This window comes from Emys orbicularis, chromosome 2, assembly GCF_028017835.1.
Source record: "Emys orbicularis isolate rEmyOrb1 chromosome 2, rEmyOrb1.hap1, whole genome shotgun sequence".
Classification (NCBI taxonomy): domain Eukaryota; kingdom Metazoa; phylum Chordata; order Testudines; family Emydidae; genus Emys; species Emys orbicularis.
The window spans coordinates 106,746,529-106,764,473 of record NC_088684.1 but is presented as its reverse complement, the minus strand read 5'-3'; the positions used below and the strand labels follow the sequence as shown (position 1 = coordinate 106,764,473).

General features: G+C 42.0%; 1 protein-coding gene across 1 annotated transcript in view; it reads right to left on the bottom strand.

The window, feature by feature from the left end:
* The window catches only part of RIPOR2 (RHO family interacting cell polarization regulator 2), a 100,812-nt gene extending 83,158 nt beyond the window's left edge, over positions 1-17,654 (bottom strand). The window contains exon 1 of the mRNA XM_065398913.1: positions 17,561-17,654. Within this exon, the coding sequence (XP_065254985.1) occupies positions 17,561-17,621 (61 nt within the window). The 5' untranslated portion in view covers positions 17,622-17,654. The remainder of the gene's footprint in view (positions 1-17,560) is intronic.
* Positions 17,655-17,945: the final 291 nt, after the last annotated feature.

Below are 17,945 nucleotides of genomic sequence, written 5' to 3'. Positions count from 1 at the left end.
AATGGCAGTGAGGACCATTTTCCAACGTATGACCTATGGGTACTATTTTCAGTACAGCATTTGAAGTGATTAGTGACAGCAGCCCAGCACTAATCAGTGGCTCGTGCCTCTGATTAAGCTAACTCTTCCTGGTTCATGACAAGTGTCAGGAACAGAAATGGCACAGAGCTACCCAGACAGAGGGGGCTGAGCAGAGTAGTAGATCACACAACTGCCTACTAGTCCATATTTTTTCTAAAAAAAAAAGGACACACAGTGCTAAAAGTGAATTCAACAGCATTGTAAAACTCTACCTTTTTTTTTGTTTTAGATGCTTCTGAGAGCTTTTGTCTCAGCCCATTTCAACGTTTTTTTTTCTAAATTAAGAGAGCCTCATTTATTATCAAACAAATAGTATCACTTGACAGGCATCATTCAGCATAAATGTCAATAAGCGTTTAAGAAGATCTTGTAGAAGCTCTTTGGGGTTTATACAATTATTTAAAGTGTCCCTGTCTGCAAGAGCTAATTAGAACACATCTTCTTAGCTCGAAGTGACTTTGCAGTCAAAAAAAAATTATAAAAACTATAATGTGGGTTTCCACATTTATTCTCTGTGACTTCTGAATTATGACCAGATACTGCAAACCCAACTTGAACAAAACTCCCGCATTGATTCTGTTTATAAACTAAAAGATGATTTTTCCATATGCCAGCAGAGAAATTAAGTTTATGAAAACCAAGTTGTGGTCTTTCTGGTTTTTGCATCAACACCAGCAATAAAGATTCAGCAACTGGAGCTCAGATGACAGTTCTGCTGATGAAGTGTGAGGCACAATAGAATCCCACTCGCTTTCCTGTAGCTGTATTAGCTCTGTGATGCTAACAGATGCAAAAACCATCTTTTTGTCAGTAAATTCAGATGTGACTCTGAATATACACTTGGAGAGATTGCTTTTGAACATAGTGTTTTATTTTTTAAACAATAAACACTCTTTAATCAATACTATGCCTTTAATATCAACTTCAGGCCCATTTGCATCCCAGAACTAGGGTTTCACCATAGTGGAGCATGGTGAAACAAGAATGAGATATAAAAATTATAGAATCATAGAAACTTAAGTCTGGAAGGACCGCAAAAAGTCATCAAGTCCAGCCCCTTTGTGCTGAGGCAGGACCAAATAAACCTAGATCATCCCTGACAGATTTGTCCAACCTGTTCTTAAAAATGGCCAATGATGGGGATTCCACAATCTCCCTTGAAAGCATTTCTAGAGCTTAACTACCTTTATAGTTAGATAGTTTTTCCTAATATTTAACCTAAATCTCCCTTGCTTAAGAATTAGCCCCTTACTTCTCCCGCTATCTTCGGTGGACATGGACAACAATTGATCACAGTCCTCTTTATAACAGCCCATAACATATTTGAAGACTGCTATCAGGTGTGTTCCCCTCCCACCCACACCCCATTTTCTTTTATCAACACTAAACATGCCCATTTTTTTTAACCTTTCCTCATAGGTCAGGGTTTCTAAATCTTCTATAATTTTTGTTGCTCTCCTCTGGACTCTCTTCAGTTTGTCCACATGTGATGGGGAGTCCACCCCACACTATCATGTAAGGGGTTAATAGGGCCCTAGGGAGGCTGTGTGTGGAAGTGGCCAAAAGGAGAGCGGCTGTGAGGAGCAGTCAATCTGGGCCCAGCAGGCCCATATAAGAAGAGTCACAGGGCAAAGCAGAATCAGTAGCCGCCTGGAGCTCAAGGCAGGAAGACTGTGTCTCTAGTAGGCTGCAACCCTGTAGCACCTTGGACAGAGCAGTGCAGACAGGGACCCAGGGAGTACAGAAGGAGCTCCACATGGGCTGCTGGGACTGAGTAGGGTGTTGTGGCTGTAGGGAAGTGGCCCAGGGAAATGCAGCAGTAGTCAAGGCAAAGGAACGCAGCAAGTGACTGTGGTTCAGAGGGTCCCTGGGCTGGGACCCGGAGTAGCGGGTGGGCCTGGGTCCCCCCCACTCGCCACTGGAAAGTGGCTGGACTGCTGTACTAAACCCCCGGAAGGGGGGAGCAAAGATGGTGACATGGCTGGAGGGCCGTGTCCTGAAGAGGATGCCGTGGTCCCTAGAGTGACGTGGGTCAGAGAACAGATGTGGCAGTGGGTGAGGCACCATCGGGAGAGGGCGTACCAATCTGCAGAGCTAATCCCCAAGACGGCCAGCAAGAGGCACTACTGTGATGAGTCCCATTACACAACATCTTTCCTAAAGTGTGATGCCCAGAACTGATCACAGTACTCCAGTTGAGGCCTCGCTAGTGCTGAGTAGAGCAGGACAATTACCTCCCATATCTTACATATGACACTCCTGTTAATATACCCCAGAATATTAGCCTTTTTCTCAGCTGGATCACATTGTTGACTCATATTCAATTTGGGATCCACTACAACCCCCAGGTCCTTTTCAGCAGTACATAAGAATGGCCATACTAGGTCAGACCAAAGGTTCATCCAGCCCAGTATCCTGTCTTTCTACAGTGGTCACTGCCAGGTGTTTCAGAGAGAATGAATAGAGCAGGTAATGATCAAGTGATCCATCCCCTGTCGCCCATTCCCAGCTTCTGGCAGACAGAGGCTAGGGACACCATCCCTGCCCATCCTGGCTAATAGCCAATAATGGACCTACCCTCCAGGAACTTATCTAGTTCCTTTTTGAACCCTAGTCTGGGCCTTCACAACATCCTCTGGTAAAGAGTTCCACAGGTTGACTGTGCATTGTGTGAAGAAATACTTCCTTTTGTTTGTTTTACCACTGCTGCCTATTAATTTCATTGGGTGACCCCTAGCTCTTGTGCTATGAGGAGTAAATATCCCCCCTTAGTCATCTCTTTTCCAAGCTAAAGATTCCCAGTCTTATTAATCTCTCCTCATATGGAAGCCGTTCCATAACCCTAATAATTTTTGTTGCCCTTTTCTGAACTTTTTCCAATTCCAATATATCTTTTTTGAGATGGGGCGACCACATCTGCATGCAGTATTCAAGATGTGGGCGTACCATGGATTTATAGAGGCAATATGATATTTTCTGTCTTATTATCTATCCCTTTCCTAATGATCCCCAACATTGTTTTTTTGACCGCCACTGCACATTAAGTGAATGTTCTCAGAGAACTATCCCCAATGCCTCCAAGATCTCTTTCTTCAGTGGTAACAGTTAATTTAGACCCCATCATTTTATATGTATAGTTGGGATTATGTTTTCTCGTGTGCATTGCTTTGCATTTATCAACATTGAATTTCATCTGCCATTTTGTTGCCCAGTTACCCAGTTTTGTGAGATCCCTTTGTAACTCTTTGCAGTATGATTTGGACTTAACTATCTTGAGTAGTTTTGTATCATCTGAAAATTTTACCACCTCACTATTTACCCCTTTTTCCAGATCATCTATGAATATGTTGAAAAGTACTGGTACCAGTACAAACCCCTGGGGACAAAACTATTTACCTCTCTCCATTCTGAAAGCTGACCATTTATTCCTACCCTTTGTTTCCTATCTTTTAACCAGTTACCGATCTATGAGAGGACCTTCCCTCTTCTCCCATGACAGCTTACTTTGCTTAAGAGTCTTTAGTGAGAGATCTTGTCAAAGGCTTTCTGAAAATCTAAGTACACTATATCCACTGAATCAGCCTTGTCCACATGTTTATTGACCCCCCTCAAAGAATTCTAGTAGATTGGTGAGGCATGATTTCCCTTTACAAATCATGTTTTCCCCAACAAATCATGTTTATTTATGTGTCTGATAATTCTGTTCTTTACTATGGTTTCAACCAGTTTGCTCGGCACTGAAGGTAGACTTATTGGCCTGTAATTGCCAGGATTGCCTCAGGAGCCTTTTTTTAAAATTGGTGTCGCATTAGCTATCCTCCAGTCATCTGGTACAGAAGCTGATTTAAATGATAGATTACATACCACAGTTAGTAGTTCTGCAATTTCACATTTGAGTTCCTTCAGAACTCTTGGGTGAATACCATTTGGTCCTGGTGACTTATTACTGTTTAATTTATCAATTTGTTCCAAAATCTCCACTAATGACACTTCAGTCTGGGACAGTTCCTCAGATTTGTCACCTAAAAAGAATGGATCAGGTTTGGGAATCTACCTCACATCCTCATACATGAAGACTGATGCAAAAAATTTGTTTAGTTTCTCCCCAATGGGCTTATCATCCTTGAGTGCTGCTTTAGCATCTCAATCGTCCACTGGTTGTTTAGCAGGCTTCCTGCTTCTGATGTACTTAAAAAAATTTTTTGCTATTACTTTTTGAGTGTTTGGCTAGCTGTTCTTCAAATTATTTTTTGGCCTTCCTAATTATATTTTTACACTCCACTTGCCAGAGTTTATGCTCCTTTCGATTTTCTTCACTAGGTTTTAACTTCCACTTTTTAAAGGATGCCTTTTTGCCTCTCACTGCTTCTTTTACTTTGTTGTTTAGCCAGAATTATTCCCCAGCAAGTTATTCCCCATCTTGTAGTTGTGCATTTGATTTTTCCTTCCTAAGTGAAGTACTTTGCACTCATCTTTATTGAATTTCATCTTGTTGATTTCAGACCAATTCTCCAATTTGTTGATTGTTTTCAATTCTAACCCTATCTTCAAAAGATCTTGCAACCCCTCCCAGCTTGATGTCATCCACAAATTTTATTTGCACACTTTTCACTCCATTATCCAAGTTATTAATGAAAATATTGAAATGCATTGATTCCAGGGAGTCTGTGCTAAACTAACCAGTGTCTTTATTCACACACTGTAAGAAACTTGATGGACAAGTCAAACAGAATTTTATAGGAACAACTCCAATAGAGTTCTATAGAAATTACTCTAAAAACCTATTGAATTTAAGATAGGGATAACTTTTCTATAGAATTTTTGAACCATCCTATAGAATTCTCTGTGAGGGGGATAGAATTCTCTATTAAATTCTACAGGCTGGTTCAAAAAACGCTGTTGAAAGGCTGTCATTTTCTGAAGGACTCTTCCATAATGGGAGGCTTTAAAGAACCCTTAGGTTTCTTGCTGAGTTGACTGACACTTGCTGAATTTCTTGGGTTCCAAGAGTTCCAGTTAATGGAATGGTGACCCAGCACTGGGGTTTTAAAACTTCAGATTATATACTAAGAAGAAAGTGCCATGACATTTCAGAAAAGGAGAGTCACTTTCACAAGCAGCTTCTTGGAATTCAGGGTAGCACAGAAATAGTTGCACAAAAGCTTGTAATTTTATTGTTGCTTCCTCTTAGGTTTGGTAAGAGGAGAGGAAGGAAGACAGGCCACCTAAAAGGAGAGCCTGGGATGATGAAATTGGAGGTGTTGCAACTACCTGTTTGTAAAGTGAATGTAATTTGATTATAATTTTGATCTCTGCTATATACTTTCACTTAATGAAGGAGGGTCATATAATGAGCTGATTATGGGCAGTGTTCTGAATAAGTGTGTTTTAGGTATATTGTTTTTTGGAAGCAGTGGGATGCGTTCAGGGTCCTATTTTTAACATGGGTCTAGACCAGAGGTGGGCAAACTACGGGCCGTGGGCCACATCCGGCCCGTGAGACCCTCCTGCCCAGCCCCTGAGCTCCTGTCCCGGGAGGCTAGCCCCCGACTCCTCCCCTGCGGTTCCCCCTCCCCCGCAGCCTCAGCTCGCTCCGCCGCCGGCGCAATGCTCTGGGCGGCGGGGCTGTGAGTTCCTGGGGCAGCGCAGCTGCAGAGCCCAGCCTGACCCGGTGCTCTGTGCTGCGCGGTGGCATGGCTGGCTCCAACCGGGCAGCGCGGCTGCCTGTCCTGGCGCTCTGGGCGGCGCGGCACTAGCGCTGCCAGCCACCGGTGCTCCAGGCAGCGTGGTAAGGGGGCAGGGAGCGGTGGGGGTTGGATTGAGGGCAGGGAGTTCGGGGTGGTGGTCGGGGGCGGGGCTGTGGATAGGGGTCGGGGTGGTCAAAGGGCGGGAAACAAGGGGGTTGAATGGGGGCAGGGGTCACAGGGGGGCAGTCAGGAATGAGAGGAGGGGTTAGATGGGGTGGCAGGGGGCAGTCAGAGGCAGGGGTTCTGGGGGCTGTCCAGGGACAGGGAACGGGGTGGTTGGATGGGGCAGGAGTCCCCGGGGGGCCATCGGGGTGAGAAGCAGGAGGGTCAGATAGGGGGCGGGGCCAGGCCAGGCCTGGCTGTTTGGGGAGGCACAGCCTCTGCTAACCAGCCCTCCATACAATTTTGGAAACCTGATGCGGCCCTCAGGCCAAAAAGTTTGCCCGCTCCTGGTCTAGACAATGAGACTCCATGAACAAATTTGTTCACTGGGATCATCACCACTAGACCTTGTCTACAGCAAGAATTTTAGGGAATTCTCCCACCATTGGTCTAGCAACTGTAGGAGCATTGATATAGACTGGTTACCATTATGGATAAGAATGTGCAGGATTAGGCAACGTATTGGCAAAATGGCAAGCAGCTGTTCTCCAATACCACTGCCACCGCTGCTAGCATCACCTGAGCTGCACTGGTGCTAGGCTAATAGCAGGAGTTTGCCAAATTTCTAAGTGCAGATGCAGCCTAGTGAATTGGAGGTGCAGATGGACACCCTGATCATCGGCGCTCTGGGCGCCTGGGACCCCTGCAACGAGCATGTGCTGTGGACCTGCGGGATCGGTCGACACTACGCACGGCTCATGCAGCGCCTCATGGTCTCAGACACCATCCGATGGTCCAGGGACATCTACATCGAACACATCACCGGCCATCGACAGTACCAGGAGGCGTGAGCCAGAGTGACATCGTTCTTTGACTACGAGAATGGGACCAAAAGACTTTCTCCATTGGATTATATGAACGGGAACCATAAACTCCCTGAACATTAAATCTCACCAAATGAGGGTCAATCCATCCTCATCATCATATCCACTCATTATACTCCACACCCGAACATAGCCATTATATGAACTTCATACCCTCATATCTCAATGTCTGTACTTTGCCCCACCAACCTTTTACCCCCAATCGGGGATATTGCAGATTATGTATTCCTTATGCCACCCGATCTTAAACCGAACTTTGCACCCCTCGGTAATCTGTATGTTATTTCCTGATAACCAGAAACTTCTATGCTTAAACTCTGTACTTTTTTAAACATCATCTTAATAAATTTTTTTAATTCCTCTGTGTCCCTCCCTGATATTTTCTCCTGCTGCCACATTTTAGTGTTTGTTTATTTACTTAGGGTGGAACTGACTTCCAGTGGAACTTGTGCTCCTATATTGTTTAAGCACTTGTGAAAGCCCCATTCTTTATTTTACTCTGTCTTTTGTATGGCCCAATCCTTTTTGTTCTTTTTCTCCCAACTGACTTCAATGGCTGCTCAGTACTTTTGAAAATTAAGATTTAGTAGACTAACTTTAGGCACCCGTTTTTTTGAAAGCCTGGGCTTTTGAACCCTTTAATTGCCAGGCTATAGGCAATTAAGTTAGACTATGTCAGTGTCCGCCCATTTTTAATTCACAGATGTTCACATTTATGAAAGTTTACAATTCAGGCTATTTCATCAAGTTTTTCATTAGCATCACTGGAAAAATGACTATAATCTAGGGTACAAGAAAGTAGATGCTGGTTTGGGGAATAAGTACCTTTTCTCATATTGCATGCAAAAGGTTCTCGAGAGCACACATCCACCTAGCCTTTGGAAGGTCGTTCCCATGAAATGGTGACGTTCAAAACTTAAATGGGATTGTTTCAACTGAAGCCATAATGGGAACCCTATTCAAATCTCTTGATTAACTCAGCTGCCCTCCTCCAATGCAACTCACAGTTTGCAGCTTTTGAAATTTTGACTCAAATTCTATGGGACCAGGCCACACTTCATAGATTAAAATTAGATGTAGGGATTCCCTAAAGAAATCATGCTGTTACGTGAAACCCTCTGAAAATCAAGTTTAAATAGCTCTGTGAGCCAGGGTTCACTTTCAACATTTATGTGCCACTTTAACACTGTCAAGTGTTTGACAGTTCTGCTCTCTGTCTTTAATTCATGCTGTTGTACCGTTTCCCATTTCCGCACAAACATGTGAGCTAAGCATTAGCCTTAACTCTGAACTTCCTGGCCTAGTGGGTTTGTGGGTGCCACACCTTTAATACACCAACCACAATGACATGGTTAGCATGTGTTTGTATGGGTGTGTGTTCACAGCAGGCTGTGAAACTGTGCACTGAATTGTTAAAGGGGTAAAGTTATATATGCTGACTGTTTTAATCACTCCAAATTTGTTTTAGGACTTTAATAATTTGATTTGACACTAGAGCCCTTATATTTTTTACTGAGCTGTACACTGAGACAAGGAACTACAAATATTAGATAAAGCCGATAAGAAGGAAAGGCAATGTTGGTTCAAATTTTGACAAGGCACTTGTTTTGGCAGCCTGAAATGTTGTCTGAGCACATCTAGTAAGTTGCTTCACTAGCCCATATGTACCCTGCTTTCTTCTCAGAAGGCTGGCAAAATGCTACTAATTTAGGTGGCCTGATTTTCTCATTACTATTATTATCCATCCAAAAATAATGTCGATCATGAAAATCAGTTAGGCTGGCATCAAGGCAGAGTTAGGAAAACAACATCAAAGATCTTTAATTAAAAAAGAGGGAGACAACAATGCAGAAAGAATCTCTGATGGAATTATTTTTTAAAAAAATATACACCTCTACCTCGATATAACGCTGTCCTCGGGAGCCAAAAAATCTTACCGCGTTATAGGTGAAACCGTGTTATAGTGACCTTGCTTTGATCCACCGGAGTGCACAGCTCGCCCCCCCAGAGCGCTGCTTTACCACGTTATATCCGAATTCATGTTATATCGAGTCGCGTTATATCGGGGTAGAGGTGTACCATCATCATTAAAGAATCAATCACTTCTACTTAAAATACAAAGCTTAATGCACTGATACAAATAATACTCCAACTGTCACATGATGGGTTTTGAAAATTTAAAAACCATCTTGAGTTGGGGGTGGGGTGGGGTGGGGTCGGGTGGGTTAGGAGGAGATAAGGGTGAGCAGACCTGTCTAACTATCTTATTGTGGATCCTTGAACTAAAAACCAGAGCAGACTCCTTTTTAGTTCTGTTACCTTTACATCTATTAACCGCAATCAGCAATGACTGGTGTAACAAACAGGCTAATGAAGAGTTGGTTTAACAAAAAAGAAATTAAAAAATGAAAACGTTATATGTCACATACTTTAAAAATCCATCCTTGTTCTGAATGATAACAAGGTCTATGAACTTTTTTTTGTCTAAATGTGCTGAAATCTGGGCCTGTGGCTAAAAAAACTCAGTTAAGAAATATATATTCTGCAAGAAAACACTGTTGCCTTGGTGATGAACTATTGGGCATTCTTCTTTCTTGTCACTACAGCTCAGTGTGCCATAAGCATTCTCCTTCTATAGGCACATAAGATAAGCTGAAGGGATAGGTAGGGCTGGTGATGAGCAATAACCGCTTTCAGTACAAACTATCCATAATGTCCCAGAAGTATGAGAACAGAATAGGCCCATGGTTCATACATTTGACTGAGGTTAGTCTTCAGTAAAGAATATTCAGTAATATGTCCTTGGTGTTTGAATACTTATTTCCTCACTTCCTAAAAGTTGTTTTTGTGAAAATATAGGGTCATAGAGAATTACCCACAATGAATGCAAATAATTTTGAAACACATGTCTTTTTTTTAAGTGTACACACCATAGTTTGATAATACATGAATCAATGTGATGTACTCTGTGGTGTGGAAGGAGCAGAAACATGCAACCCCTATGAGTGGGGCAAGGAGTTTTTATGGGGAATGGGGGAGAGGAAGCCACATGTGAAGACAGGAGGCAGTCTAAGTAGGAATGAGGTTCATTCCCAAGTGGCGTGCAAAGTCTGCCAAAGTCCCTGTGGTGCTTGAGAGTTTCACCTCAGGCCCTGCAGGGCTTACAATATCTTTAAGGACTCCAGCCAGTTAGCAATATTGAAACATTATTTTATAAACTAAGGGAATTCCCATGCAAACATCTTTGTTAATTTGGAATTACATTTGGAATAAACTTACTCACTTTAACCAAAAAGTCCTCAACAGAATATTGCCATTTTCTCAAAAGATACAAGCTGCTTGAAAATTCCAAGATAGTGTTATACTTGACAAAGTCCCCCTCTCACTCCATTCAAAAGTATTCAACTGCATGGTTCTGGTCACCTAAAGAACATAAGGCCCAGAAGTGCCACTTTGAGAAAAGCTTCACACCAGGTCATTAAGAGCAAATTATTTGTTTTCGTGGTCACTAAAGAGATGAACCTGTATGATGGTTGTATGAATTAATAAGTTTGTCTCAATGTGGCACTAAGGGGGCAGAGTTAAGGTCATATGTGTTACCTCAGCTGTACATTTTTATACTTTTTGAATCATTTATTTTTACATGTGGAATTTTAACTAGGATTTTCCAGGTTTTCAAAGATTTGTGCATTGGAGAAAACTATAATCTCTTGAGGAATATTTTTGGCTAAGGAAGAGATTATTTTACCTTAACTAGAATTGAATGAAGTTATTGTTTTTTGTGAATAATAATATAAAGTTGTCTTTTAAACTGACAGTAATCAGGAAGGATCTTTCCTAGTTTTTTCCCTACCACAAACATATAGCAAATGAATATTGAGTGTTATTTGCACCCTAATTTCAGGTTAACCTCACCCCAATCATGAAACTTAAATCTAAATTGCTTATCTCTTCAAAGAGGGACTTTCACAAGGAAGCAAACTCATATACATTTTTTAAACATATTGTGCACAATGTAATTACAATTCTGCAAGGAGCTCTTCAATAGATAGCAATGCTGAGAGAATGATTGCATGACCCAGTAAGCAAATCAGCTCTGGGCAGGGAAAGGACCTCTGGGATTTCATGTATATAGTTGCGGACTGTCTAAAATGGATCTCTTGTTTACTAAATATTATCAAAAATGGTTGTTTTTGCTTTTTCATACTCTGGAAGAATTAAGAGGATTTTGTAGTAGCTTTGTGGAAACTATTGAAAAGTAGGTCAGCTACCCTAAGTGCAACCAGACAGGCTACTCAGTGGTGAGAGAGGGAGATAAGCATGAGTGAGTACAGGCTAGTGTGGAGTAGCTGTCTAAAAGACTTGGTAATAACTGTAATTAAGTTCTAAGTTTAGATATATTAATAATTGCTAACTACATGTGGAAGTACATGGGGCTACGAGCTTGCTAAGTTTGTACATGAATGGGAGATGAGGAAAATCTAGGTCATATGGAGGGTATGGTCTAGCTTCTAGTGTACTCATACCCCATGATGGTGTTAGAGAGCATTGTGCTGTTCGAGGTGCTGTATTTCTAAGAGATATAAACGCAAAATCCCAAACACTTACAGTCACTAAAAACCAAATAGCATATTCTCAAGAGCAGGTGTGTTAATTTAATGCTCTGCCCAAATTCTTATTTGGTGATTGCTTAGGTACTAGGATGATGAAAGCCATATAAGCATTTATGTAAATGATCTTCTGTACTTTTAAGTGGAATAAATATTCTTTGATTCCTGTCTGTGCACTGTTAAAAAGTTGCTGTATTTCACACAGAAGTGGTTGCATTTCATTGATGGGCAAAGTGTTTCAAAGTGGTCATTTGTAAAACTCTTTAGGGTCCTTTGAGATGAAAGGTGGCATATAAGTGCAAGAATAAGGAAATTAATTATAAGATCTTCTTTCAGGACATACACTTGTATGTGTAGTTTGGACCCCTCAGCTGTATCACATAGAATTTTCTAAGTATATTAGGAACAAAAGGAATCCTAACAATGGTATTGATCCATCATAAGAACAGCCATACTGGGTCAGACCAAAGGCCCATCTAGCCCAGTATCCTGTCTTCTGACAGTGGCCAATGCCAGGTGCTTCAGAGGGAATAAACAGAACAGGTACTCATCAAGTGATCCATCCCCCGTCACCCATTCCCAGCTTCTGGCAACAGAGGGGGACACTATCCCTGCCCATCTTGGCTAATAGCCATTGATTGATCTTCCAGGAACTTACCAAATCCCTGTTATAGTCTGGGCCTTGACAACATCCTCTGGCAAAGAGTTCCACAGGTTGACTGTGTGTTGTGTGAAGAAATACTTCCTTTTGTTTGTTTTAAACCTGCTGCCTATTAATTTCATTTGGTGACCCCTAGTTCTTGTATTATGAGAAGGAGTAAATAATACTTCCTTATTTACTTTCTCCACACCAGTCATGATTTTATAGACCTCTATCATATCCCCCCTTAGTCATCTCTTTTCCAAGATGAGAAATCCCAGTCTTATTAATCTCTCCTCATACGGAAGCTGTTCCATACCCCTAATCATTTTTGTTGCCCTTTTCTGTACCTTTTCCAATTCTAATATATCTTTTTTGATATCTGCACACAGTATTCAAGATGTGGGCGTACCATGGATTTATATAGAGACAATATATTTTCTGTCTTATTATCTATTTCTTTCCTAATGATTCCCAACATCCTGTTAGCTTTTTTGACCGCCACTGCACATTGAGCAGATGTTCTCAGAGAACTATCCACAATGACTCCAAGATCTCTTTTTTGAGTGGTAACAGCTAATTTAGACCTCATCATTTTTGATGTATAGTTGGGATTATCTTTTCCAGCGTGCATTACTTTGTATTTATCAACACTGAATTTCATCTGCCATTTTCTTGTCCAGTCACCCAGTTTTGTGAGATCCCTTTGTAACTCTTTGCAGTCTGCTTTGGACTTAACTATCTTGAGTAGTTTTGTATCATCTGCAAATTTTGCCACCTCACTGTTTACCCCTTTTTCCAGATCATTTATGAATATGTTGAATAGCACTGGTCCCAGTACAGACTCCTGGGGGACACCACTATTTACCTCTCTCCAGTCTGAAAACTGACCATTTATGCCTACCCCTTGTTTCCTCTCTTTTAACCTGTTACTGATCCATGAGAGGAACTTCCATCTTATCCCATGACAGCTTACTTTGCTTAATAGCCTTTGGTGAGGGACCTTGTCAAAGGCTTTCTGAAAATCTATCAATGGAAATGATAGAACTGTCAACAATAATTCAGAAAAGGCAGAAGTATTCAATAAATATTTCTGTTTTGTGTTTGGGAAGAAGCAGATGATATATTCTTATTGCATAATGATGATATACTTTCCATTTCATTTCAACAGTAACTAAGGAGGATGTGAAACAGCAGCTATTAAAGTGAGACATTTTAAAATCTGAACATCTGGATAATTTACATCCAAGAATTTAAAAAGAGTTGGCCAAGGAGTTCTCTGGAACACTGAGGACTGAAAGAAAGCTAATGTTCTACTAATATTTAAAAACCGTAAACAGGATGACCCAGGCAATTATTGAATCTGGGCAAAATAATGGAATGGCTGATAAGTACTTGATTAATAAAGAATTTAGAGGAGGGTAATATAATTAAAGTCAATCAACATGCATTTATGGAAAATGGATCTTGTTAAACTAATTTGATATCTTTTTTTAAAATGAGTTACAAGTTTGGTTGATAAAGGAAATAGTGTTTATATAATATACTTAGACTTGTGTAAGGCATTTGACTTTTTTCTACACAGTATCTTGATTAAAAAACTAGAATGATACAGAAACACAGTAAATAGATTAAGAACTAGCTGATTGGTCACAAAATGTCATTGTAAATGGGAAATAATCATCATAAGCAAGTTTTGTTTCTGGTGGGGTCCCTTAGACATTGGTTCTTGCACCTACATATTTAACATTGTTATCAGTGACTTGGAAGTAAACATTACTGATACAGTTTGCAGATGATATAAAACTGGTGGAGTGGCACATAATAAAGAGGCCAGGTCATTGATTTAGAGCAAGCAAACAATATTCATTTCAATACAGCCAAAGTTAAGGTTAAAGAACAAAGAATGCAGGGCATACTTACAGGATGGGGGACTCTATCCTGGGAAGCAGTGACTCTGGAAAAGACTTGGGGATCCTCATGGATAATGAGGTGAACATGAGCTCCCAGTCCAATGCTATGGCCTAAAGGATTAATGCAATTCTTGGATGTTTAAACAGGAATATCAAATAGAAGTAGAGAGGTTATATTACCTCAGTATTTGGAACCAGTGAGACTCCTACTGGAATACTGTGTCCAGTTCTGGAGTCCACACTTCAAGAAGTGGGTATTCACCCACGAAAGCTTATGCTCCAATACGTCTATTAGTCTATAAGGTGCCACAGGACTCTGTCACTTCAAGAAGGTTGTTGATAAATTGGAGTGGGTCCAAAGAAGAGCCATGAGAATGATTCAAGGATTGGAAAATATGGCATATAGTGATAGACTCAAGGAGCTCAATCTATTTAGCCTACCAAAGAGAAGGTTGAGAGGTGACTTGATCCTCTATATAGGGAACAAGAATTTGATAGTAGAGGATTCTTCAAAGCTAGACAGACAAAGCTATAGCAAGATCCACAATCTCTGGAAGTTGAAGCTAGACAAATTCAGACTGAAAATAAGATGCAAATCTTTAACAGTGAGGGTGATTAACCACTGGAACAATTTACCAACGGTTGTGGTCGATTCTCCATCACTGGAAATCTTGTAAAAAAAAAAATTGGATGTTTTTCTACAAGTTCTGCTCTAGTTCAACCACAGTTATTGGTCTTGAAACAGCAATTAATTCAGGGAAGTCCTATAGCCTGTATTAGGTAGGAGGCCATGCCAGATGGTCGCAATGATCCCTTCTGACCTTAAAAGTCTCTAAATCCACATGGTGGTTGATTCATTTGTCTCTTCAGGCTGAGCTTTAGCTGTCAGACCACGTGCTGCAGGTCACCTCTCTCCCCTGTGATAGACATTCCTTACCACGCTGCAGAAAAAAATATTACCAACATTTCACAGCTTAAAAAGGGAGAAATTTTGGACATATTTTTGCTATAATTATGAAGCTACAGATATTTTGAGTATCCCATTACTGCAGGGGAACATAGAATTACAGGAAACAAATGTATGCAGACCAGGAGTGCCGCCAGCCTTTTTGCCGCCCTATTCGGCGGAAGGTCCCACCCCCGAAATGCTGCCCCCGACAGAGGCGGCGGAAGGTCCCACCCCTGAAATGCCGCCCCCGACAGAGGCGGCGGAAGGTCCCGCCCCCGAAATACTGACGACGACCGGGGCGGCCGAAGATCCGGCCGCCGCCCCACAAATGTTAGCGCCCTAGGCAACCGCCTAGGTCGCCTAATGGGTTGCGCTGGCCCTGATGCTCACACAGGTCCTTTGCAGCATTAACCAGTATAGGAGACTGGAAACGTGGAACTTAAACTTCCTCCTAATTCTTTTCTCTAGAATATGGTGGGTTTTGCAGTGGGTCCAGCCTCCAAAATCTGTAGGTATCTGTGGATCTTAGTAGACCTGGGAGGAGCAGTGTTACTCATGCGCTGGCCCTGTTTCCATTCTGGCCTCCTTTAACCTCTGGTATCACTAATCTGATGGAACCACGCTGCTACTGGTTCCTTTGATGGGTGCTGCCCCTTGATTCTCTCTTTTCCATGCAAGTGGAGGTGGCTCAGGAAATGCTCTGAGACTCAGAAGATAGCTCCTCACTGGCTAGCACGGCCCACTCTATGGGAGTGTACTGGGCCCTCACTGAGGCCATGAATGGCGTTAGCAAGTGCTTTGGAAAATAAAAGCAAAACACCGTGTTTCACTCAAAAGAAAGGAAATAGGACAAAGGGAAAAACACAGAGAGGGGCCTCATCTAGATGGGCCTTTAACCCCCCCAACTATGGGAACCTGTTCCTAATACCATCTAGCCACCAATGTGGCTGAGGGTCAGATCATGTTACAACCATCCAGTGATATGTTGGGAAGACTTTTGGGGGCTCTCTTGGGCCTCTGGTTAAGTCTGCCACTAAACTAAAGGGAAGGTTAGTTACGATGATTCCCCTGGCTGCCAGTAACCAGCCTTTCGCTGGCTCCTGAGAAGTCATTCCTGCTAGAGATGATTTAGCCATGGTGTCCACAAGGATTGCATGAATGCTGTGTGTTTGTCTTTGGACTGGATTACTTTATATCAAATGCAGGTATTAAAAAAAAAAAAAGTTCACTTTTACCCCCCACATTTCAAATTACATGGGACAAAAATTTCACAAGCATTTAAGTGGCTATGGAGCCTAAATCCAATTGACTTCCAATGGGTCTTAAGCACTTTTGAAAACTGTACCCAGAGGAATCCTGTTGAATCAGACCAGTGATGTAGCCTGACACTGACACTACCAGCTGCTTTAGAGGGATTACAAGAAACCCTACAGTAGGTAATTATGGGATAGGCTGCCCCCAGGGGAAACCTTCCTCCAGAACCCCAATAGTTAGAGGTTCATTTAAGCCCTGAAGCAGGAGGATTTATATTCCTTCCAAACTGCACAAACTGAACTTTGCGTTACGTTATTGTATACTCAGTATAGTTTTCAGGTACAAAGCATAAACATTTCCAGCTAAGTGTAAGTTGGTTTGCTGGGTGGCATTGCCTCCCTCCTGGGCTATGATTATTAGAAAGTACTTGTGAATAAAATGCTCTGACCTCTCAGCCTGCCTCTGCAAATGCACTGCACGTCTGGCATAGGGATACGTCACAGCGTAAGGGTGGGAGGATATTTGTGGGAAACCTATTCAAATATTGGCAGCACATCACTGAAGCCAGGATTTTAAAATGTGTTCTCCTCTCTGGTCTAGTCTTTACTCAGGCTACAATAACTTGGTTTGGCCCCATCCCAAGTGACCAGCCAAACTCTGTTTAAACTGAGTTTGCTGAAACTATGTTGCAGCTGAGTTTAAAGATTACCAATCTTTGAGACCAATCCTGCAAACCCTCTGTGTGTTGAACTCCAATGGAAGACAACAGGAGTTCTGTGCAGGGAGGGCTTGCGGGATCAAATCCTTTGTGTCTAAGCCAGTGGGGAGTGGTGGGAGAAGAGAGAGAGACTGTGGACCGGATTCTCATTGGCCTCCACCTGGTATAATCCTTTACAGCAATGGAGAGTGAGTGCGAAGTGGGTGTAAAACATTTCCATTCTCATTTAGCAGCCTTTTGCACTGGTGCCAGTGACAGCACAAGCCTTATGGCCATGGTGAATCAGGCCCACAGTGTCAATCACTGAACACAGGCCCCTTTGTATTTGCTTACTTTGCAAAGTGTAACTTTTTAGATCAAAGGATGCACTTTTGTATGTAGCTCCCCCTTTGCTTTCCCTTTTGAGCTAACATCCTCGCTGTGTAACCTGTCTGCCTAGTTAATATGAGTCTCACTCACTATCTTGCACCCAGAAAGCTTTTGTTCCCATTATTTTACCGAGAGAAAGCAAGTCTTTTTCAACCCTATCACTGTGAGCCCTAGTGGCTGTCCTGAGCCAGTGGAGAACTTCAGCTTTAACCAAAGACACAGAATACAAGCTAAGTACAAACCTGTCTTCCGTCTGTGTATTAAAAAGATCTGCTTAATAAAAGGTTATTTACCTTCACAGAAGATATCATCCGCTTCTCCAAGAATAGTCAGATCTTCCTCTAGGTGCTGCATCGTGGCCACAGCTCAGCCAGAGATAGCTGCCACAGAGCTGAATGCTTGAATTAGTTTCTAGGCTACAAGAGGGCTATTTCCTTTCACCAGTTTCCTAAACATTTTGGTGGTGGCAGCTTCCGCATTTGCACTTACAAAAACAGCCTCATTCATATGAATAAGGCTTCTTGTTTTTAGTCATTGAGATTGGGTTTGAGGTGGGGTGTTTCTTTTTGCTGAGAGAGAAGAAACCTAGAGGGGAGATGCAGACAGAACAGACTAAGATCAGAATGCAGACTGCATTCATAGCCTGATTGCAGTGAATACTGTTCTAAAGCAACATTG